Source organism: Watersipora subatra, chromosome 4 (genome assembly GCF_963576615.1).
Source record: "Watersipora subatra chromosome 4, tzWatSuba1.1, whole genome shotgun sequence".
In the NCBI taxonomy this organism is placed as follows: Eukaryota; Metazoa; Bryozoa; class Gymnolaemata; order Cheilostomatida; family Watersiporidae; genus Watersipora; species Watersipora subatra.
The window spans coordinates 66,098,057-66,124,062 of NC_088711.1; the positions used below are offsets into that span (position 1 = coordinate 66,098,057).

The 26,006-nt window shown below is 35.1% G+C and overlaps 1 protein-coding gene and 1 long non-coding RNA gene across 2 annotated transcripts in view; both read left to right on the plus strand.

Annotated features, from left to right (window-relative positions):
* The first annotated feature begins 650 nt into the window (after positions 1 to 650).
* Positions 651 to 26,006, plus strand: part of LOC137394532 (gastrula zinc finger protein XlCGF57.1-like) — a 50,052-nt gene continuing 24,696 nt past the window's right edge. Inside the window, exons 1-10 of the mRNA XM_068081257.1 lie at positions 651 to 735; positions 2,529 to 2,585; positions 2,693 to 2,755; positions 7,352 to 7,474; positions 8,073 to 8,219; positions 10,277 to 10,333; positions 10,442 to 10,504; positions 13,812 to 14,575; positions 14,609 to 14,900; positions 24,741 to 24,747. Of these exons, the coding sequence (XP_067937358.1) occupies positions 651 to 735; positions 2,529 to 2,585; positions 2,693 to 2,755; positions 7,352 to 7,474; positions 8,073 to 8,219; positions 10,277 to 10,333; positions 10,442 to 10,504; positions 13,812 to 14,575; positions 14,609 to 14,900; positions 24,741 to 24,747 (1,658 nt within the window). The remainder of the gene's footprint in view (positions 736 to 2,528; positions 2,586 to 2,692; positions 2,756 to 7,351; positions 7,475 to 8,072; positions 8,220 to 10,276; positions 10,334 to 10,441; positions 10,505 to 13,811; positions 14,576 to 14,608; positions 14,901 to 24,740; positions 24,748 to 26,006) is intronic.
* On the plus strand, positions 23,211 to 24,660 carry LOC137393495 (uncharacterized). The gene is made up of 3 exons (XR_010978297.1): positions 23,211 to 23,278; positions 23,515 to 23,689; positions 24,529 to 24,660. It is a non-coding gene; the product is annotated as an uncharacterized lncRNA (long non-coding RNA).

Sequence of the window (26,006 nt, forward strand, 5' to 3'; positions counted from 1 at the left end):
TTTATAGCACATTATTTGATAGAATCTTTTCACTAGCCTTAACTCGGCTTGCTATGAAGTGACCTTTTATATCGCTCATAAAAGCCAGTTTTAGCTGCAAGCCGTAGCAAAAATATCAATGAGTGTAATGACCTTTTATGCAACATTGTTAACTATAGTTATAAAATGAAAAATGTACCTTCAAATTTGGAATCAAATGAAAAGTTTTAAGCTCTAACAATTGCAAAGCAGCACACAGGCTATAATATCATCCAGTTTCTCCGAAAGAGCGCACAATGTAGACAACATTTGCTATGCCCGTAAAAGGGTTAAATTTACCTTCCCAAATGCGGATGACCTATTTGAAGAATACAAAGTCAGCCTCTATTTGAATACCACCTCCATTTGACAGCTTTTAGTGGGAGGGGGTTAAAAAATAGAACGCCATGGCTTTAAAATATAGGTTTTATGGTAACTTTTTAAAATAATAAGTTTCTACTTCGATGATTGTCATTATCTGTCCAACTACAATGTGAATTATTTTTTAAATTTACAAGCAGACTTCATTCATAAAAAGCTAGTTCTCCGTAATTGCTTGCATGGAAACACGGATGGTACCTAATTTATTCTTACACTCTTTTCTCATTTAGATAAACTGATCTCTTCATATAATGCCTGCCATGAACACCATGAACACTTTGTTATTAAAACCGAAGAAAGAAGCAGATGATTTGAGTGACAGCCTCTATCCAACCGGTTAGTTAGAGAGTTTCACTAAACTATGTTTATTATAAAGATTATTGTCCTTGAAAATTTTTGCAATATATGTTTTCATCTTTTTCATACACATTTCTTGTTTAGGCATTTCGTCTATAACCATGTTATCTGTACCAATTTTCTATTCATCAATATCCTCTGTAGCCATACTTACTTGTTCGTTTTCTCTATTTCTATTTCCTTTATATCTATGTTTTCTATAAGCCTGACCGCTATTGTTATTGTTGTGTCTAGTATAGATATATTTTTAGTAGTCATAACATAACACTTTTAATTGAACGCCAACCTCTATTGGAATGCAACCTTTATTTGAACTGCACCTCCTTTTGACCGCCAATATAAGAGGACAGTTGAAAAATCAAGCACCATCCTTAAATTCACTGCCAACCCTATTTGACCACTATTTTGACATTATTTGATCGATATGAATCAATAATACCAAGTGATCGGTAGAAAATTGTCCTCAAAATTGTACTAATAATGACTCGGTTACATCGATAGCAATTATTTCTTTCGTTGCTTCTATTCTATCTATTACTATCTGTATCAGGCTAAAGGCGTGGTCACACAAGCACCGAACCGACGTAGGTTCGGAGGCTGGTTTGGTTCGTGGCACATGTCACATGGCATCCGAAGTCAATTCGCTTCCTAGATACCATAGGTATAGAGACAGGACACAGTTTTATTAGTAGTTGTTTTGTATTTGAGTTAAATATTTCTATTGTAAACAATAAACTCTGAGGAACAATTTTAAATCATAATTACACAGCAGATTTATCAGAAGATCGTTCAGCTGCTCAAAATAATTCACTTGATACAAACATTTGGCCAACCCTACCCATCAACATCATTATATTTTTTTATTAACATATGAATGTTTTTCTATGCTGAGTACATAACAAACAAAAACAGTCTTTATCATAGTACTGTGGTTTTACATAAATAAATCAGTCAATGATTCTTCATCAGGATGAATTTGACACATTACTTATATTCTACACGAAAGAAAGTCACAACCATTCTCTTACATTTATGCAAAACTTAAGTGCAACATCTTACATTTATGGAACACATTCACAAGTCCGGGTGAACCTTGTCATAAATTGCTTCATGTTGTTTATTTAACGGAATAAAAGTATCGTCCCATTTCTTTTTTAACTTTACTCACACGCGCGTAAGGAGAAATGTGATGCGCGCTCGCTAGAATTCTAGAATTTTAACCTGCCAATAAAAGCAAGGGTTCGGCCACGAAATTTCCAGCAGTACCGAAATGGTTTGTTTCGGCTAGAAATGTCTTTGACCGAACTTTTTACAGCTGAGAGCGACGTCGTTTTGCGTCATTTAGTTCGGTTCGGTGCTCGTGTGACCACGCCTTAATAGTGGTTGCTTGTTTACTGTGGTTCTGATACTTCGATGTATGTGAAAAACAGCTTACATTTATGATGGTATATGAACGACTAGTTTTAGGCTAAAACTTGCGCTTTGCGATGCAGCTAAAAGTTTATCGCTTGTGTGAAATGCAATGCGTAAATGTTTTGCTCCGGTAAAAAAGATGTTTGGACGCTAGTCAATTGTTCATAAGTGTATATTTGTAGCGTTTGAAAAGTTATTATTTTTCAACTTAAAAATTCAAGCCAGTGTATTGTAACTACACACTATTCAAATGTGATGGTTTCACCAGCCAGCTTAAAGTACTGTTCAGGCTGGTCCTTTTGTGTAGCTCCACTAAATCAATGTTGTAGGTAGTGAATTATAAATGCATTACATTGTAGATATCGAGGTTAAAGTGGGACCTGATGATGCATCAGTAGACACAGACAGTGATGAAGGTAATTCTATTGAATAATTTTTTTCATGAAATTCATGACATCTTATTATATTTGTGAAAAACTTCTCCTTATCATTCTCTTTAGATGAACTTTCATAAATATTGCAGTAGTTGCAGAAATAAAAACAGAACCAAGATATGATGGTGGTCCTGATAACCTCTACCCAACTGGTTAGTTTAAGATTAATTAAATTGTAGTGATAACTGGTGATAAGCTTTGACAGGTGCTTGTGAATTGATTGGTTAAACTAGTTTATTGTACTGAAGGTGATATACAGTTGTACTTTGTTTGTTGGACTAACACAGACTAGTCGTGTCCGCACATTGATAATTGAGTACTGTACATTAAACAGATATAATTGTCTCATACATACCACTAGTGCATAATATGGGTACAATATGCATATACAGTATATATGAGTGAGTACAGAATGATTATACCCACAATAGGTAACAGTATATTCATAGACCTATTAACTATACTTGTAGGTAATATAGTAGGACATAGTATAGGTAATAAGTGTATGAGTATGATATTGACCTTTTGAAGGGTGTAGCGTGATTTATGTTACCTATATCTTGCACTCTCTCACAGCGAGAGTGAAATTGCTGTCGCAGGCTTAGCATTTCTTTTAATCATTTAGGTGTGATTATTGCATTTCCACATAAAAGCTTACGTGGCTTCTGTGAATCTGCAATGGCTCGGAATTAATTAAATGTATAGGTTGACTTTCAACAAAATTCACATTTATTTGATATCAACAGATATCAAACCTCCAAAACCGACATTTAATCGCAGCCATCATAAAAACGCAACGGTTTAGAGTCTTTTTATTTGGCTGACGTACTCTAGCAGTTCAGTTATTGTTTTGACACATGGTGTTATCACTTCTAATTAAAGGCCAATAAAATTTTCGATATAAAACGTTGCACTAGATTATGACAAATACTTCGGGTTCTACCGGAAAGCCTGTATCAACTATAAATGCTCACTACATGACAGTATTGTTTCAACCTGGTGTAATCATCTAGTCGTACTCTGATCATGTGACCTATACTTTCTGCCAAATCACGCAAGCAATGCAGCTCATTCTTAGACTATCATTTGTTGGTGTCATTTTCCATGTCTGGGCTTGAGAATATTCTTGTAGAATCCAATGTCTGTGCAAGTGGCTCAGCGAGTGGTGCGTTATCAGGTCGCGCGTACAACAAAAGCGTACCATGTCATAAACTTCTATACAAAGCTTTCGCACGCATTCTGCTTTTCGAGTTTTTTTCTTCTCACGAAAAACCCGAGATATTTGTGATAGACTTGTGAGTTTATCACAAGTCTAGACTAGTGAGACTTTGAGAGACTGGTAGTCTCTCAAATGGTATGCTGCAAAATCCAGATACCATATCAGAGCTAGATGACTTTGAAGAAGAATTAATTTCACCGTGTTAGCATGTGGGGTGCTGAAAGCCCCACTTACAGATTTTGGAATGGGTACTCGGAGCTAGTACGCCTACTGCTCACTTTTCTCCGAGCTACATGAGAGAGCGATTGGCAGGAGCACTCCGTACAGTACGACTAATTTTGAAATCTTTCTTTGCCTATGACAGGGTGAACTATGCCAAGTTATTATGATGGACCAGTTGAATGAATTTACAAGAGAACATAGAGCTGTGCATTGTTTATTGTGCATTCATTCACATTGTACGCTTACCACCTACAGTTATGCCACTGTATACTGAATTGAGATGAATAGCATAGAAAAATCCCATCCATGGATGGCATCTCAGCTCCGGAAGGCACCTAGCCCATGGACGGTACGCCAACACTCCAACCATGAGTTTAACTTGGTCATCGCTGACCAAGTAATCGAACAAACTACCCTAGGAAACTTATATTTCGCTAGTATTTAGACATGGTTTTAATGTTTAATGGCTCAGCATGTTCATCAGAGGATGATATGCACTTCTTCGAGCTAAGGTTGAAAACGTAAAACGAATTTATATGGTAAGTTTTGATATATCAGTGCTCAAATGACAGCTTTAAAATTATGATGAAATAGACGCGCAAGGACCATAGACATGGTTTTATTGAATGCGTGAAGTATGTTTGTGAAAATGTTTTGACGAATGAGACTGCATGAAAGTGTAAACAGAAGCCTTCTTGTTCAACTACGTCCCATTTGAGCCGTTTTGGAAATGGATTCCAATCTACGACAGTTTCGTGATGGCTGCGATTAACTGTTTGTTTTTGAGGTTTTAAAGATTTGGTTGCGTCAAAAAATTCGATTTAATGAAATTAAGACCCATAAAAGGCTAAAACATCAGCTACAATTTGATGCCATTTTTGTCTTTGTAGACCAACCCTGTCCAGAGATATATGCGTTTGAATGAGGCCCTCTTTTAAAAAGCTCACGTTCCAGCGGGTGCTTCTTTTGTGATGTCACAAGCAATATATCTGAAAAGAAACCACGAGCGATAAATATGAGGTCGCTTCCTTAGCCGATCATCAGTGCGAATTTTTTATATAGGCCGTAACACATGTTATCATTCGTAAAACGCGTTGTCTGTGATCTCATATTCAGGGATTTTAGTCTATTATTAAATCGCATGGACATCGATATTTACTAATTTAATTAACATCATTACTTTAATGAATTACTCGATCAACACGTTTTATTGGCGAACAACGTAATTATAAAAACTGCTGTGAAGTTACAGCGAAGGTGACTCCGAGTTTTCTTGGCATCATGTAGTTAAAGTTCTACGGAGGAAGATCGGAGAATGGAGGTAAATCTATCTTTTACTTTGAGTCTCCTATAGAGTTTCCTTTTGAGTTTACATTCAGATTATATTTCCCTGTTAGAGACTAAAATGTAATTTTCTGCGCATGCAAGATACGCATGTACAGTGAGTTCTTGACGGCTTTTTTTGATCTTTAGAATTTATCAATACAATGGCTTAGATTGATGAATATACTAAAGGGAGTATTTTAGTACTCATTAATACATGTACTAATTAATCAAATTATAACTTTTTGCTATCACTAATCATCGTTTTATATTTTTATAGGTTCACCTAGGTACATTTGCTTCAAATTTTCTGTGGCAGTTTTGTCTAGTAAATTAGATTTATGATTTGACTTTAGATGTTCACTTTTCACTTGTAGAAAGTGAAAAAAGTTGATTGATCAATGCAAATCTTTAAATTCCAGAACCAAAGCTTCGAATCGTTGGCTTGGCGTACTTGTGCCTTTGTTAAACATTTATTCGTTTTTAAAATTACACTCCCAATCTATCAAACTCCTAATTTGGAAGCTTTCAGTAGATACGCTTTAGCATGACATATCTATGAATGACATATATTTATTGCATTTGTTTTACTGATTACATGATGTTTATGTCGTCCCACCAGCCGAAGCAGCTTTGTCAGTGTGGAAACTGCCATAAAAGGGAAATAGAGACTTGAATGTGTGCTGCATAAACTATGATGTTTCGTTTGAGTTTGTTGCAGTAGATGAATTTGTCTTATTGTATCAGCCAAAACTATGCGAGTGGCCACGACTTGATGAATATTTTTAATAAAAGCTTTATGCCGAGATAAAAATCTTTTTGCTTGTAAAAATTATATAATAAAATAATATTGTTGAAGATAATGCAAAACATGATTTGCAGAATATTGTAGTGAATTGCATACGGTATATGAATGTCCGCAGAACTGGAGAATGGGAGTTCAAATCCAGTTTGCAGCAGACTTCTCATCCTTAAAACTCTATCCCTATGTATATTCTTTTTAAAGACACAACTTGCTCATTTCACTTACAGTAGTAAGAAACTAGTTTTCAGTGTAGGCAATGATATACAGCCCCGATAGGCGCCGGACATAATGTAGGCGGGGCTTTTGGGAGGCTTTATATCGTTAGCGTGGGTAGCGGCGGAATTGTGCTGATACAAAGACCTTATTCTACATAGTTTGCTTGACAGAATTACCATAGACCGGTAAAATTGGTAGTCAGTACTCAAATGTTTACACAGCATTTAGAGAAAGTGAGTAAGACAAATTTTCAATTTTCGTCATTTGAGGCCTTTGACACATTCATAATAATGTATCGGTAGCAGGGTTTAAAATTTTATTCTAACCAACATGAGCAAATACAAAATAAAATATATGCCAATAGAGCCGCGTAGGACTAGACTTTTATCGCAAATAGCCGATGTGAATACGAAATATATTGACAGATAAACCACGTGTGAAATCATTTTGGGCAAGTCTGGGCATGTTTGTTTGGCCTGAGCGTTTTTACCGCGATCAGATTTTTTCGATATTAATCGTCAAATATCTTGGAAATGAGATTGCCTAACACAACAAACAACATATCAACTGATAGTGAAAAAAATGCTTTCTTTTAAGATCAACTCAAATTTGACGCAACCACATCTTTAAGTGCTTGTTATCACATTTTCACAGATTTTGTACCCTCAACACAGCAGAGTAAGACATGGTGAATCTGTTGATATTAACCCACTCAGGACTGTTCCCGATTACCTCGGGAAGAGTTGTGCTCTCCAGGGCCCATTCCTGAAGTGCTCGGGTTAAACTTTGATTTGCTCTATTGCTTAGCTGTTTAGGTACATCGGTTTTATTTATTCACCAAACGAAGTTTAAGCGTCTGGGCATCATTTTGATACCAAATATGTGATTGGACAAGAGATTTTTAACTAACAAATTACGTGATAGATATCAACTGTTTTGAAAATTTGTTGATCGCCATTTTAGTAAAAGTTTATCCGATCGATGGCAAAGTTTTAAGCGAATCAGCTGTGGTAATTAGCTCAAGGGAAGAAATTAGCAATGGAAGTGATATTCTAGAAGAAAATGAGAACTTTCTGATGAAAAAAGGTAAGTTTTATGTGGCTATTTATAGAATTTTACCGAAAAAATAACTATAAAAAGCCGAAATTTTTCTTGTGAATTTCAAACAAACCTTATTCTAACAGTGTAAGATATGGATTTTTTCATTATGCACATGATTATAGCATTTTCAATCCAACAAAATTTAGATTTTTTTTGCAGCATGAACTCATCACCCTATTACCCCATAATAAATAATAATTTTATGATTTCCTTGTAGAACTACAAGATAATAAAAATTTCTTATTTCATTTATATCCAATTGTTCGACCCACAGTTAGTCAAGCACATAGTTCTCAACCTCAACATCTACTATCAACTAGCCCCAACCACTAGGCTCTAATATTGGTTGATAGGGGGCACTTACCACAATAATCATCTTCATGACTTTCTGTGTTTATATCTACAGTATCAAAAACTTTTTGCATTTTGTAATACCAATTGTTAGCTGCAGTAGACTAATTATTTTTAAATTTTTTCAGGTATTTACCCTGAAAAGCTACTAAAGCACAATTTTTTCTAGGCTGTACAAGACATTTTGAAAGCAAATAGGTTGCTTACTACCGATCATATTTGCTACATGTAGGTGAAGACAGTCATGGGCTGTTGAGTGATGATGCTATTGATCATGAGCCTAGGGCTTCAACACCAATATCTGATGATGGTGACCTGGATGGTAATTATGACGCACAAGATGCTAACATTCAACCAAGCTCTGATTCTGATGACCGTAGTAAGTATCACAAAATTTCCTGGTGTTGGCATCCATACTTCGATCAGCGAGACACTGGGTAGTGACATGGATTCATGTCTACTTGGGCTTCGTCTTTTCCGGTTGTGACACAACCAGCTGATTTTCAGGAATAGACAAGACCACTCATTTCAAGCTCCTATCAAATGAAAGTTATAGGTCGCCATTCCCTAACCTAGGCAAATATTGAGACTTGGATGATGAGTTGTTTAACGCACTGACTCGCTCAACACTGCATCTTTATGGCGAGCCTGATTCCACAAATTTAGCCGATGCCAGATACAGGCTGTTCTCATCAAGGGCATCTTATGAGAAAACCCTTCCAACAACAGAGGCTTCTCTCCATCAGCGCTTAATGAGGGACAATTACTAAGCAGCAATATGACAGCGGGTGATTAAAATATTAATCATGCCACCTGATCCCACAATTCATGGCTGGAGTAAAGAAGATGATGGCATTTCTGCGCAGTGGTTTCCTGATGGACACTGAGCTAGTCTCAGGGAGTTTGTCCAATGTACTAGTTGCTCATGCGAAAAAGAGTAGATGTAAAAGCGGATGCTCTTGTAAAACTGCATCTTTAATTTGCACAAGTCTAGACTGCATCAATGAAAGAACGACGAGAGCGAGAATGGTAATCATACAGAAAGTGATTGATGAGCTTCAAGGTTATATGCAATAGTTTTATTCAATGCTTTGTAATATGCTTTCTAAAATCGATTGAAAGTTTTGATGTATCATATTATATGATATAATATATTATATATATTATAAACGGACTGTGTACTTTGGTAAACATGCTATATAATATAATCGTCATACAATGTACATTACTAAAATACACATACAAAGTCCTATGATATTCATTAATCATCAAAAAAACTTAATTGTCATCGAACATACTGCACCATTATTGTTATAACACGGTACCAGTACAGTGAATCTAAAACGAAGCAAGAAACTGCATATAAATGCCAGGTAAATAAAAAATAAATAACATGTACTAACGGAAAGTACTAAAAGAAGCATAATAAATACTACTAATAATAAAAATAACTATAACACATAAAAAATACTAATAGCATAATAAAAACCCATATATAAAAAATGATCAGTTGAAAAGTGTTCGCGCAATGTTACTAAGGATGACTCAGTTACATCAATAAAAATTTTCTTGCTGTTGTTATAGTGGTTGCAATCGTTTTAGCAAAGGTGTACCTGAGAGCCTGAGAAAATCAATCGATACAATCATCAGAACTACACTCCGCGTCAAAGTTGCTAAGGTCCAAATTTCACACACTATTTTCAGATTTATTCATACGGCGGTTTGCAATGTTATCTGAAGAATTTAAAGTGTTTTGATGAACAATGAAAGTACTCTTCAGGAACATCGTACAACAAAGTAGCAACTATTGTTATGGTGTATTCAAAGACGTTTTCTAACACTAAAGCTTTACCGTTTTGTATTTGAAAGTTTGAAAGAGGCACCAGAGGAATAATTAGTCACTGTATTTGGCTAATACTTTTTACACAAAGTATTTCCAGTTTTAAGATGTCAGACACTTTAAAGTATATGAGAAAAGTCCAGCAAAAATGGTGAGGCCCACGGCATCGATGTCGCTTCACCCAAATAAGATTGCAAAACATAAGTGACATTTGCTTTGCTCATCAAAGGGTTATATTTATCTTTTCAAAATTCTGACGAGTTAATCAAAAAATGCAGCATCACTTTCTATTTTAGCGCCACCCGCAATAAAATGCCATTATTAGGTAAGCGTTGAAAATACATCGCTATGGCATTCAAATAGAGGTTTTATGGTACATGTTTATATATATGATAAAGATTAGCTATCACTTATGGTTATGTTTTTGTATCTTCCGTACACATGCCTTTTCTTAGTCATGCCATCTACTACATATTATTTTATCATCATGCTTTTACCAGTCGGTTTAGAGCAAACATTTTCTAGGCTGATCCTCATATATAGTTGAACTATAACTCTGCTTGTAGTTAGTAATTCATGGATATTTTCTATTGTAGATGCTGAGGTTGAAGTAGAACCTGGTGATTCATCAATCAACAATGACAGTGATGAAGGCAATCGATTATGTTGCAATTATATTTTCATGGAATTTACTTCAACTTAGTAAATATATGAGACAATTCTCATTATGTTCTTTATATGGCCTCTCATATTTATTGTAGGAGTTGATGAAGTGATAACAAAACCAGGATCTGATAGTGGTGCTGATAATCTCTACCCAACTGGTTAGTTAAAGATTTATTAGATAATAGTACTAACTGCTGTTGATTAGCTCAGATGTTCAGTGCCTTTTAGCTGAGTAAATATAATAATTAGCTTCCTCTATTGTCTCACAAACTGGTTTATTAGTAAAACTAAAATACTAAACCTGACTATAATTTATGGTGTCATTCTCTTTTAAGCCACTGACTTTTTTATAGATGTTCTTTTTAGTACTAGTTGTCAAAGGAATTCAGCTTTTTTATTGCCAGTTCTGTTTTTCATGGTTGCTATATTAACATGTGCACCGCTGGTCCTCACACTCAGATATCGGTACAACATCTCAGCGATTTGTCGAAAATTTGTCAATGCAACATTTGCAGTACTTGTGGTCATTTTAAATGTATTTGCTAATTATTAAGCTGAACAATAATACATTTTGCTTTGTATTTGTTTGAAAGACTAGCATTTTGTGAAGCGTTTTGACAAATCTTTAAAAAAAATATAGCGACGGGCTTCTAATGATTTTTATAAGCTGAGTTTCTCTGTTGGACACGTTTGGCTCATGGTCTTCCTAAACACATGACCAGAGCATAGACGACTAGATCATGACTTAAGTTGAATGTTAACTATTGGTATTCATAGAAATGTAAAAAGTATGAGTTTGTCACATGGTAGCACTTTCTTTCAAGTTAGCTTTTTACCGCAGTCAAACTAAATTTGGATAAAGCGCTTTATGAGCTTCATTTTTCATACGTTTAAACTCACTTTAGAAGCTTTTTCTATTCTTTATATTAGAATTCATTTAGTACATGTCTACAAACCTGTTAGGTTTGCTTCATTAACAATCTGTACCAGCTGATTCCAAGCAGGTACATTTCTAATTAAACTGCTGATTATCGTAAAACCTCTAATTGAACACTACCTCTATTTGAACGACACCTCTATTTGACCGCCACTATGAGAGAAATGTTGAGCAATAGAGCACTACCCTTTCTTTGTACGCCACCTCCATTTGACCGTCGCTTTGACAATTGTTCGTCTCTATGAACCAATATTATTAAATGATCAGTAGAAAAGTGGCCACGAAGTTGTATTAATAATGAATCGTTTATATCAATAGTAATCAATTCTCTTGTTGTCCCATTCAAAAGCTTTTCATTTTTTTCCTTTAAACTTTGAAGCAGCATCATAGAAATAATTAATAACTGTTTCAGGCAAATAGTACGTCTTTGTCCTTTTAAACATGGTCTTGATACTTTGAAGTACACATTTATAAAATGCGGTTTACATATATGATGGTAGATGAATGACTGGTTTTAAGAAACTGTTACGCTTTGCACTTGCACTAAATGCAACGCGTAAAAGTTTCGCTGTGCCAAAAATGTTTCAGGCGAATAATATTTCGCTAACTGCAACGTGTAAAGTTTCGCTGTGCTTTGTTGGACGAAAATATCGACTAGTTCAGCAGTGCAAAAGTAGAGTTGAATTCAGAGGACATTGTGGAAGGTATTATACACGGAAGCACAATTACTGCAAGGGTAGATGTCATTCTTAGAAGATCACCAATCATTCAGGGAGGTCTTGAAATTGAGATAGAAGTGACCGCAGCTGCTAAAAAGGAGAATATATCTGTTTTAAAAAGGGAACAAAAATGCCTTTACAAGCTCAAATTTTTGGCCAACCGGCAAAACTTTGCAATAGTAAGTCACGAGGAGAGTTCTGATGATAACTTCTTTACCAGCTATGTAGTAGTGAGAGAATCGCTTTCAACATCTACCCAAGACAGTAACAGAGATATAGAGCTGCTACTACCAAAATAACTAGTCGGAGAGCATCATTACACGCTAGTATTCACTTATCAAGAGTACCAGTTTAATTTTATTGCTAGACAACCGCAATATAGACCAAACTGTTTATATTTACTCCATTCATCGTTTGCGAATTTTTATTTGTATTTGAATTATTTTATTTGTACACTTAATTTAGTAATAAATTATTATACATGTATGTCTATACATGAAATGAAATATATAATATAATCATGTTTGCCGCAGAAATATCAAGGAGTTGTTGTTGATGAAAGGGTCTAGGCTGACTAGTTGCTTCTCTGCCAATATTCCTGCCTTGATGAATATTACTACTTTGTCTCTAGTTTTCGTAATCATAATACGTTATATTTCATTCTCAATCTGCAGTAAACGCAAAAAGGAAAAAATATTAATAAATGTTAAGGAAGTACAAAAACAATAGCTGAAGTATTTAATGAAAGCGATCAGTTTTTAAACAAAAAAATTACCTAATGCAGGTAATTATAGAAAAAAGTATGTGCACTGCAAATCAATACATACCATAATGTCCAGATCAGAATCATTATCGTCCTCAACTACGGTATTAGTTAGAGATTGATGGAGTTGATTTCAATGTCAAAAGACTGTAGGAGAGATTTTTGCGATGACAAAGCCATGCCGAATAATTTGTGAACACCTTGAATAATTTTGTAAAGAAGTTCGATGCAATGGCAATAAAACTCGAAGCCCCGCCGATGATTTTGAAGAAGTTTCGGAACTTGGCTACATTTCGTACTTCGGCTTAGCAGCTATTGTTGCGATGACGCCATTCTGCATATCTTGCGACAACCTTGAATAATTTTGTAAAGAAATGTGATGCATTAGCAATGGGGTTAACTCAAAGTCCCAGCAATGATTTTAAAAAGGTTTTGGAACTCAACTACGTTTAGTACGTATGCCTAGCTGCTAGTTTTTAATTTTGAGGCAGTAGTTATTCTCCCTTGTAATTAAAAATAAAACTACTTTTTTGCGGAATTAAAAAAGTCGCGGATTTGACTCATCGCGAATTTTTATAATCATCGATTATTTTCATCTTGTAGGGTATAACTTTGAATATTGGTAGCATATTATTTGATAACATCATTGCAGTAATCTGATTTTACAAATAATCGACGCTCGTAACTCCTCTTCCATTGGTTGCAAACTGTAGCAAACATACCAATAAGTGCAATGAGCTTTTATGAAACATTGGTAAATACAGATATAGAACAAAAATATGACTTCATATTTAGAATGAAATAAAACTTGAATTTCTAAAAATCCTTTCATCATATATGCTTTACATCTGATGGTTGGTCCATGACCTTATACCGTGTGTTTGAATTGTTACACGTGATATATTATTCATATTTGCAATCAAAACTGTTAAAGAATCTTTTCATATTACTTATAGGATTTAAATGACATTTTTATGATATAAAATTTTTTGAGTGTATACCATACTACTGAGTTTGTGGGCCAAAACTGTAAACTTGTATTATAGGTAAAAATTGTGGACAGAATTCCTTTTCAAGAGATCAAAATGATATATCTAGAAGATTGGTATGCACTACCGCTGTAAAGACAAAGATAAAAGGTCTCCCTGGAAGGAAGCCTCCTCAGCGTGAGATATTCAGCGCTAGCTTTGCTCGCCGCAGTCATCTAGCAACAGACATGAGAACACACACTGGAGGTAAACCATTCCAGTGCAATATATGCAGTAGTGGCTTTAATCATCATCCTAGTTTAACCAGACACATGAAGACTCATACTGGAGAGAAGCCATTTCAGTGTAAGATTTGCAGTATTCGGTTTGCTCATCACCATCATTTAACAAGACACATGAAGACTCATACTAGAAAGAAGCCATTTCAATGTAAGATTTGCAGTAGTCGGTTTACTCGATGTAGTACTCTAACGAATCATATGAGGACTCACACTGGAGAGAAGCCATTTCAGTGTAAGATTTGCAGTAGCCGGTTTGCTCATTGCCATCATTTAACAAGACACATGAGGACTCATACTGGAGAGAAGCCTTTTCAATGTAAGATTTGCAGTAGTCGTTTTGCTCAATGCGGTACTCTCACAGATCATATGAGAACTCACACTGGAGAGAAGCCATTTCAGTGCAAGATATGCAGTAGTCGGTTTGCTCAATGTAGTACTCTAACGGATCATATGAGAACGCACACTGGAGAGAAGCCATTTCAATGTGAGATATGCAGTAGTCGGTTTGCTCAACGTAGTACTCTAACAGATCATATGACAGTGCACACTGGAGAAAAAACATTTCCGTGCAAGATATGCAGTAGTAGGTTTGCTCGTTGTAGTACTCTAACGGATCATATGACAGTGCACACTGGAGAAAAACCATTCCGGTGCAAGATATGCAGTAGTAATTTTGCTCATCGATGTAATCTAACAAGTCATATGAGGATTCATACTGAAGAGAAGCCATTTCAATGTAAGATTTGCAGTAGTCGGTTTACTCGATGTAGTACTCTAACGAATCATATGAGGACTCACACTGGAGAGAAGCCATTTCAGTGCAAGATTTGCAGTAGTCGATTTTCTCAACGATGTAATTTAACAAGTCATATGAAGACTCATACTTGATAGAAGCCGTTTCATAATAGGACATTCAACTGTACATGTTCGAATGATCTTGGATACACTCATATACTCTTATTTGGCTGCGTAAAGATTGTATAGGGAGTGTCTTTTTTGATGTGTATTTGCATCTGTGGTATATTGAGTTATTATTTACTTATTTAGTTGTGGTAAAATATATGGAGCTTTATGGTCAAAAATAATTTGCATGCATGTGTTCTATTGAATGACAAGCCTTGGTTCAGTTTTTCAGTTTGGTTGAACCGATATGAACATGTCTAACAACTGCAACTTTTTTGAGATGGGTACATTGGCTGATCCTCCTGACCAAACTTATTGACGTCGGAAACATCGAATCAATTACTTTTCTAATTAAATATTTATATCAAAGCTTTAATCTTTATAGTGCATGAAAATTCTTACATACCTAGCTGCTGAGCAATAGTTTACATTACAGCTGAGGCTTCTTTTTGCATTTATTATTAGATTTCGTAGTTGAATTCCAGCCTCATTGTGTATCTTGCTGGCCAGCTTAAAGGTTAAAAAACACAAGTCTACGGTAACAAATGAAGATACATGTAACTATGAAGATTCTATTTTCATTACTCGTTTAATTATGAAAAATTTTGTCTATAAACCGACAACATGTATAGGTTCCAACTCTGAAGGTGTTCATTTTTTTGTCAAAATTTTGAAATCAACACTGTAGACATCATTAATAACTGTATCAGGCTAATAGTAATTTCCTGACGCGAACTTGATACTTTGGCGTACATGTATGTGGAAAAACAGTTTAGATTTACGATGGTATATGAACCACTACTTTTAGGCTAAAAGTTGCGCTTAGCAATGCAGCAAAGGTTCATCATTTGTGCTAAAGATTGTTTGGACACTAACATCGACTAGTCCCGCACTGCAGAAGAACATTGGAGGTCGAGAAACAATTTGGAAGTTGTTGAAGCCAAGATAGTCAGAAGCTCAAACCCCATGTTTCTACCATCGAAAGCAATATACAGAATGCACTTGGCCGAGCAAACGATGCAAATACTTTTGTTTCAAAATTGTTAATTTTCGTTTCTGCTTGTATTGTAGTAATATTATAGGTATGGTTTGTTTACGTAATTTGTTTTTGAAAATAAATCTGCAGCATTTGATAGATTACCATTATACAACATAAAATATGCAGATGAATAGCGTATTATTTGATAGAATGTTTGCGGTTATCTTAGCATGGCTTACAATTGATTGACACTCATCACTCTTCTTCTACTGTATATACAAAGCTAGTGTTAGCTGCAAACTGTAACAAACATGTCAACGATTGCATTAATCAACATCGTTAAAAATAGCTATAGAGTGAAAATGCACCTTCAAATTTAAATTGAAATGAAAAATTGAAAGCATCAACAAATTGGTAAGCACGACGCAGGGCCTTAGGCTATAATATCATGAGATGTTTGTTGCAAGTAATATATATATAAACTGGTAGAGATATACATGTATCTCGGCTTGTCAATGCATATTTATCAAGATCTTTGATGAGTTAGCAGATTTATTACATAATAAAGGATTAACGTACCTCTGTCCAAAGGAGAGTGAAAAATATAGGGGACATTCGCTTTGCCTGTAAAAGGGTTAAATTGACCTCAGAAATCTGACAAGTTTTAAAAAAAAGTACAACCATTTAAAACAATGCAATGTCAGCCTCTATTTGAATGCCAACTCCATTTGAATGCCACCTCCATTTGTCCGCCACTATAGGAAGGGTTAAAAATGAAGCGCCATTGCATTCAAAAAGAGATTTTACAATTTGTTTCTAGACCTGAAGCTAAAAACTATAGGCAGCAGGTTATGACTCATACCCGTAAATGAGCTAAAGCTTTATATAAAAGTATAAAATACTAAGCCCTTCATCGTAGAAGACTCTCTTGGTGTCATCGCTATACAACTACTCTAATGGTCGCAACAGATTGCAAATGTAGTCAGGCAATTGTAACTTACATACACGTACTTGCATTTACATTTCAAATATCTACATACACATAGATACATGAACATGCATGTACATTCATGTCTATATTGGTACATACACACTCCAATATAAACATACATACACCTACATACTCGTACATACTGTTGCGTGGGCAGGCCTATCTCGCGCCCTTGTATATGAATCAGGAACCTGGGATAAAGAAAACAGATAGGCTTTAGAAGGCAAAGCCTCTCACACTGGCTTGCATGATTGGTTGGTTTTCCAAGCTTGTTAAGAAGCTGAAGAACAGCTAAATAGATATGGAGAAGGGTATATTGGAGAGCATTCTTTTTTCTGCTTCTAGCTAGTGAAAACATAGTGAGGGTTTATAAAACACATTTACGTACATACACATACATTCACATACATACTTACACATACATATACGTAGATGCACACACATTTACATACAACCAGATACATACACATACATATGCTTACATACACGTACATACACATAGATACACATACATACTAGTGGGGGTCCTCCCATGTTTTGTGACGATTCTGACGACCCGACGACAGGGATATTTAAAAAGTGACAGACGAGACGACCATTTATCAATGTAGGTGACGAGGTGACGATGATTTTGTAAGTATGATTACTAAAGGTTCGGCTGCTCGTAACGAATTTTTCGTCGGTTCTGAGTTCTGACCGAAATCACGAAAAACGCAGAATTAATCGATCGAAATTCAAAGAGTTATTTGAGCTGTGCATGCCCACCGAGTTCGTCGACGAAACGCTTTGAATTAACAGATTAAACAAATTATTAGCGAGCACGATTCTAGCAGCTTTAGCAATTAGTGTAGTCCAAGACATATATCGCGACTCGCAATAAAAATACAAAAGTATTTCAACATAGAACACACGATGTAACTGTTTAGGTCGCGCTATTGTTAGTTAACGAGCACGACTCTAGCAAATTTCAAGATATATGTAGTCCGAGAACATAATGCGACACACAAGAAAAATTTTACAGAAAGTTAACATAGTAAATACGATGCAACCAACTTGATTGCGCTAGAGATGTCAACATTTTCTACCACAAAACTTTTGCTGCTAAAAAGGAAATATAATTAAAAAATAAACAATTTGTAGCTATAGCGTCCAAACAATAAATACATTCAATAACGCAATCTAAGCAGTTGCATCGTGTGTACTATGTTGAATTGCACTTATACTTTTATTGTGTGTCATCATACGTCTCTCTAATTGCAAAAGCTGCTGGAATCGTGCTCGCTAGCACGATTCTAGCAGCGCAGAATAATTCTGTGTTTCAATCATTTCGTGATTTTGGTTAGAACCAACGGAAATTTTGTTACGTGTAGCCATACCTTTACTAACTTTTTATTTGTTCATAAATCACTACGGTCAACAGAAACTTTACTAGTTTTGGTTTGAAGCATCTGGCCCAGCATTTATAAACTGCCAAAAAAATTAAAGCAATGAAATGCCACGACATTGACAGCAAATCCGTTTCCAAGTCTGTGACTGACAGTGATTATTAAAGACAATCTCGGTCAATTTTCAGTACAAGAAATATAGCCCTAAAAACCTAACACGGCTGTCACTCTTCGCGGAGTAATCAGCAACGCTCCCAAACATCACTAATAAGTTTGTGAAGGTCGCTGGTTGAGCCATGCTTTTGGTTAGCAGAAGTTCAAACTAAGCGAGTCTCAGATTTTTAACGCAACCCAGTGCCACCAGAATAGATATTTGTATTAAAATAACGAATGTGAAGAAAAAGGTTGATTTGGTTGCCAACTGAAAAAGGTGAGTGATTTTACAAGTGACGACAGTGATTTTAAAAGTGACTATTGGCCACTATTCTGACGACAACTTTGTGTGGTAGGACCCCCACTAGTGCTGGGACGATATCGAAAATTCGTTTCGGTACGATATGATGGCGAAGTCAACCGATATATCGAAATATCGGTCATGTTATTCGGAGTTGTCTTGTCTGTCAAAAACTTTGCCATTGGAGAACAACTCCCTAATGAATCGATGTACCAGTATAATTCTTTGAAGAATCGGGTATCAAATCGAGAAGAATATCCTTCGTGTTTTCGTGACATCATTCTATCGTTGTCTGTCATCGTTATGGAGAACTTTTATCGTTAAAAACACGAAGCTTCTGCAATTAATTATTGCAAACATTGCTTTTAATTGCAAACTTTTTGTTTTAGTATCAAAACAACTCCGAAAAATACTATTAATCATGTAAACATCAACGATACTTACAGTCAGATGGTACAGACCATATTATAGTCGTCAAATTATTAATAATAATCAATACTTTTGTATCAATTATATCAATTTGTACACACACAAAGATACTTGTACATACACAAAAATACACAAACCTACGTATACTTACACATACATGTACAAACGATACAGGTACATACACATACATACACGTAAATACACAGACATGAATGTTTAAATGCGTGCAAAATGTACATACACAAACATACATCCACAACAAACATACATGTACATACACTTACATTCAGGTACATACACGTATGTTCAAGTCCATGAAAGTTCATACACGTATATGCACGCACATTCATGCACATGCATGAACATGCTCGTACAAGCACATACATGCATGTACATAATTGTACACACCCATACATACACATAAATTCTCATACATACTCATACAAACACTTGCATTTTTGTACATACACTTACATACATACACATACATGCATGCACATATTCAAATACTCATACATACCTGTACATACACACACATAATCATTCATACACATACATACTTGTACATACAAGTACAGGCATGTACATTTGAGCACATGCAACAAAATACATGTACATACATGTACATGCGCGTACATTAATGTGCATGCATGTATACTTGCACCTACATGGACATGCATGCATTTGCATGCACACACAGGAATACACAAACCCCTTTGGGGTACGGGCTTTGGGGTTTCACCACTGGTACATCACAGACAACTCGTCTTACAAGCGATAAAATTTAACATGACCTATATAAACATTTTGTCTTGTTGATTGGCTAAAGAACAGATCTTATATTTGTCGCTCGTGGGCTCTTTTCACATGTAATCACTTGTTATGTCACAAACGAAGCACCCGTTGGAATCTGAGCTTTTAAAAATATGGCCTCATTCAAATGCATTTATATCTGGACACGTTTAGTCTACAAAGACAAAAATGACATCAAACTGTAACTGATGTTATAGCCTTTTATTGGTCTTAATTTTATTAAATCAAACCTGTTGACGCAACCACATCTTTAAGTGTCACCTTTAATAAAATGCCATTATTAGGAAAGGGTTGAAAAATGCATCGCCATGGCATTCAAATAGAGGTTTTATGGTATATATATATGATAAAAATTAACGATAACTTATGGTTATGTTTTTTTATCTTCCGTACACGTGTTTTTTAATAGTCATGCCATCTATGACCATCTGTACTACCTACATACTGTGCTATGTACATCGGTTCTCTGTACCCATTTCTTGTTTATTCATGTTCCTGGTAGCCATGTTTACTTTTGTCATTTCCTCTAATTCTAATTCCTCTTTAGACCATGTCTCTATAAACTTAACAGCTATTGTTATTGTTACAACCATATATGTTGTTTTTTGTAGATACAAGTCTGGTATTCCCTTTTGTGCTATAACTAGGTCCACTATTATAGTGGACCTAGTTATCGACCTACATGTGTATGTAGGTCCACTATTATAGTGGACTACAATAGGCGTGAGGTTATGATACTCTATGGCTATAATAGCCATAGAGTATCATAATTACATACTAGAAATTCCACTGCCATACAGCCCACATCCAAAGAGATATTGGAAAAAAAGAAAGGGTACCGATGGTTGAGAAATGCAATATTAGCAGTCAAATGGCACTGCAGTGCAATAGGATAACTGCAATGGTAGCTGTAATGTACGAGATGTGGGTGATATCATATACTAGAAATTCAACTGTCATACAGCCCTCGACCAAAGGGATATTGGAAAAAAGAAAGGGTACTGATGGTTGAGAAATGCAATATTAGCAGTCAAATAGCACTGCAGGGCAACAGGATAACTGCAATGGTAGCTGTAATGTACTGGGTGTGGGTGTTATTATATACAACAAACGGCAATAGTGAAAGAAAAAGATGTTTATAGTTTCCCCCTGCAATAGGAGAAATGCAATATTGGCCAATATTAGAAGTAAAATGCACTGATATTATTAGAATAACCAATATTGTTAATATAGTAATACAGCAATAATAGAAAGCCTATGAGCGTTCATGCGTCTGGAAGATTTCTGCAAACTGCAGCAAAATAAAAGCTGTTATAAAAGTGTTATAAAACTGTAGACCTAATCTAATGTAAGGTATGTAATTTTACAACAACAATAAGGAAACATGTTTATTATAACTCTGAAATGCAAAATTAGAAGTAAAATGGCAAGCTACTGCGTGCTATACACAGTTTGAAAGTTGGTTGCGTTGAATGTAGAATGGTTTTGATAAGCAATCTTTAACAAAAAGCGAGTATGAGCATTCACACGTCTGAAAGTTTCATGCAAACTGCAGCAAAATAAAAAATGTTCTCGTCATAAAAGGGCGTTGTAGTTTGGCCCTCGCTTGTACATAAGTTGTAAAGAATTTCGACTAACGCTTTAAATAATGAAGCCTTCGGTGATTGGACAAAAAACACAGGCTGATAAACTGTGTACCAAAATTTCGTACCTGTAATTTGGTCTACGTCTCTAACGGTCTGCGTTTATTACAGAAACCTTCGAATAAATTTGATTACAAGTAAAATATGCCATAGACTGGTGAAATGAGCATGGTTTTCTCGTGAAATGCGCACTGCTAAATAGTTCTACTATCTGTCGCACAGCTTTATTGGGGTATCGCAGGCCGGTCTTAACTTTTATTAAACTAAGCTTTTCAAGAGTTTTGTAACGATTTTCGTTAAAATAATCTGTCTATTTGTGTATAATCCGATCAGATGGGTAAGTTTTAAGATAATGCCGACGGTATACAAAGACTTGGTAACATATTTAAATAGGCTTAAATGTGTTTTGTATCGTTATTATACTTTAACGACTCTACAAAACGATGGTTAAATTTGTTGATGAGATTTCAAAACAAGTGTTCATCTCATTGTTGATGAATAATTTTCGTAAGTTGTGTGCACATGCATTTATCATAAAAAACTCTCAAACTTCGCATTCGCTTGTTTGGTCGTGGGACAACAATTAGCAATAATGAAAGGAAAAGATTATATGTTTATATCTCTCCCCTGCAATAGGAGACATGCAATATTGGCCAATATTATAAGTAAAAGGCACTGACATTATTAGAATAACCAATATTATTAATATAGTAGTAATATAAAATCAATGAACAATATGGTTTACATTTTAAAACGTCATAGCTAACAATACTACTCAGTACTCTGCGTTGACTCATACGCCATATATCTACCAACTTAGGTGTTTTAGGGATTCAATCACATACATACATATCGGTCCTGATAGATTTACAATAATCGATGAGGACAGAAAATGCGTACCTATAGAATTTCCTTATGGCTATCCACAGGAAGTATTAAGGGCGCAGAGAAGGATGGTACAAGCGAATAACATTGTTGTAATATTATGCATTATTTATCCTGTCTGCTTAAACACTTATAACAATAAAACCACCACAATATGTATAAAGGACACTGAGCTTATAAGAAGCCTGGTTGTGGTACAAAACTCAAGGACTGTAAATATGAATATGTCAGGAAGTTGGGCAACTCCTTATATGCATAAGAGAGTATTTACAAAGAGACATTACTCTTGTGCTTTCAGAACTCATTTTCTTAGAGATGGGCTACATCCTGGTCCTTTGGTAACGGAAGACTGGAAAAAGAAATTTGACGTGTCAATAGAATTAACAGTAGAAAAGTGACAAGAAAATAAAATGAAAAAGTTAAAAAATAGCAAAATATATATATTTCTTACGATGTGAATGGCTTTTATATAGATAGATAGCTATAGTAACTAACGACTAACATTAGCACTAATACAGTTTGATTCAGTTCAAAGAGGAAGTTGCAGTGAGGGTGTTAGATTGCCATCATAAAGCTGAAGTCAAGCTAACTTTGCGCTATCTATTCTAATATAGCTAAATATTCTAATACAAGTAATGCTTTTGTTTAGCTATTTATTACATAGCCATAGCTCAAGCTTATATAAACTAGGTTTGTAAGGCAACAGTGCAATACATACTATGAGAGTGAATAAACCACATCTTGTGCTATTATTCATACAGGTAACATTTATTACTGTTATACTTTCCTTGTTGTCTCTACATGTTAATTCAATACATACCATGAGAGTGAATAAACCACATCTTGGGATATTATTCATACAGGAACATAACAAAGCGTTTGTCGCATCCTAGTTGACTGATCAACTATCAACTCAGTTGACAAAATCTATAGATAGATTATTACATTTATGAGACAGTTTGGATATTTGATATTTTTACCTGGCTATTTGCTACAGTGAAAGTGTGCTGGCACCTTGAAGACACCACACAGAAGGGGTTTGAGGGAAGGGTGTAAGGCATTGTCATTGACTAATACAATCAGATGTCAGGAGCTGGATATACACAATTAGACATTCGCCATCTTAATGGCTTCTTGTACACTTGATCTGATTGGCTCGTCAATCTACTAAGGTATTCAAACATTTACTCTAACCTTACAACTTGGGCTTAAAATGAATGAAGAAAATCATTCAAATAGTTCGCAGTATAATAAATGCATATCTTGTCAAAATGAGCGATAGAAAGGTGTCCTCAGAAACGTATAAGTATTATCGTAGTACTCAGTCAAATGGCCTTATCTCCTCGTAGTAGGAAGGGTTATACAAGTTTTCCCATCTGGCCGGCTTATGATTTAATCACTTTCAAGGGCTCCTTTTATACAAGCCGTTTGCGAATAACAACTTTTAATTGGCTTCTTGGCAACATTTTTTCAAACGTTGTGCAATTGCTGACTACATATATCGCAACCGATCGGCCGCAACAGAGCGTCTGAGCTCATCTTTCTGAGAAACCCAATATGTTTGGAAATTTTGACCAATTTTCTGAGCATGGAGTTTATAAAAGTGTCTCTATCTCTTTTGTTTTTACCTTTAAAATTCTAGAAAAAATCTGGAATATGTATTATGCTCAATTTTTTCTGACTTTCTGAATATCACAATTTAAAAAAAAATTATTTTAGCTTTGCAAAAATATTGGAGCTTATTTTTCAAAGGCTCTGCTTACTGCTAGAAGCCAGCTCCTTGGGAAATTCTATGATTAAATGGAATCCCATAAAGGCATGATTGCCTTCCATGAGTTTGATAGTTTCTGAGGACTGCTTTGACATTGTCAGTGTACAATAAAATAAAAACCAACACAAAACAAAAAATTTACATTTAACACAAAGTGAAAAGCATAAAATGCAAAATTTAAAAGTAAACTCATGCTATGCAATTGTTGTTTATGTGACATACTCAATCTTTTTGTTGTAGCTCGGGGATGTACGTATTGATGCTCCCTTCTCCTCTGCACAAGCTCTTTATAGAACTGAATAGCTGTTTCCTTCTCACGTCTCTCCTTCCGATATTCATGCAATATTTTGATGACTTATGTTGAATCTGAATAAATATATAAATGTATATATTATGGGGGAGATACAGTGATTTGCGGTTTTACTGTCTAATTTGCATCTGACATCTTTTAGGTGGTCTGTGGGTCGGGTCTAAGATGAATTTGCCAATTAACTCCTTTTGCGTGTATTGTTGTCATCATCAGTTATAGAAGTTTCTGGCTTCCTTGGCAACATAGGTCATTTTGTTTTCTCCAAGAACTGATATCTGTCAGATCTATCCATAAAAATACTGTGTTGAAAGCCGCAAAAGCTATGTAGCTAGCGATATACTTATTATCTTAACATTTACTATAATCAAACCTTGTAAGAAGTAGAATGTTTTCGTTACATACTATTTGATTTACTGGTAAGTGGTAAACTATTTAGGTTAACTGGTAAGTGGTAAACTATTTAGGTTAACTAGTAAGTGGTAAACTATTTAGGTTAACTGGTAAGTGATAAACTATTTAGGTTAACTGGTAAGTGGTAAACTATTTAGGTTAACTGGTAAGTGGTAAACTATTTAGGTTAACTGGTAAGTGGTAAACTATTTAGGTTAACTGGTAAGTGGTAAACTATTTAGGTTAACTGGTAAGTGGTAAACTATTTAGGTTACCTGGTAAGTGGTAAACTATTTAGGTTAACTGGTAAGTGGTAAACTATTTAGGTTAACCGGTAAGTGATAAACTATTTAGGTTAACTGGTAAGTGGTAAAATATTCAGGTTAACTGGTAAGTGGTGAACTATTTAGGTTAACTGATAAGTGGTAAACTATTTAGGTTAACTGGCAAGTGATAAACTATTTAGGTTAACTGGTAAGTGATAAACTATTTAGGTTAACTGGTAAGTGGTAAACTATTTAGGTTAACTGGTAAGTAGTAAACTATTTAGGTTAACTGGTAAGTGGTAAACTATTTAGGTTAACCGGTAAGTGATAAACTATTTAGGTTAACTGGTAAGTGATAAACTATTTAGGTTAACTGGTAAGTGGTAAACTATTTAGGTTAACTGGTAAGTGGTAAACTATTTAGGTTAACTGGTAAGTGGTAAGCTATTTAGGTTAACTGGTAAGTGGTAAACTATTTAGATTAACTGGTAAGTGGTAAACTATTTAGGTTAACTGGTAAGTGGTAAACTATTTAGGTTAACTGGTAAGTGGTAAACTATTTAGGTTAACTGGTAAGTGGTAAACTATTTAGGTTAACTGGTTAGTGGTAAACTATTTAGGTTAACTGGTAAGTGGTAAACTATTTAGGTTAACTGGTAAGTGGTAAACTATTTAGGTTAACTGGTAAGTGGTAAACTATTTGGTTAACTGGTAAGTGGTAAACTATTTAGGTTAACTGGTAAGTGGTAAAC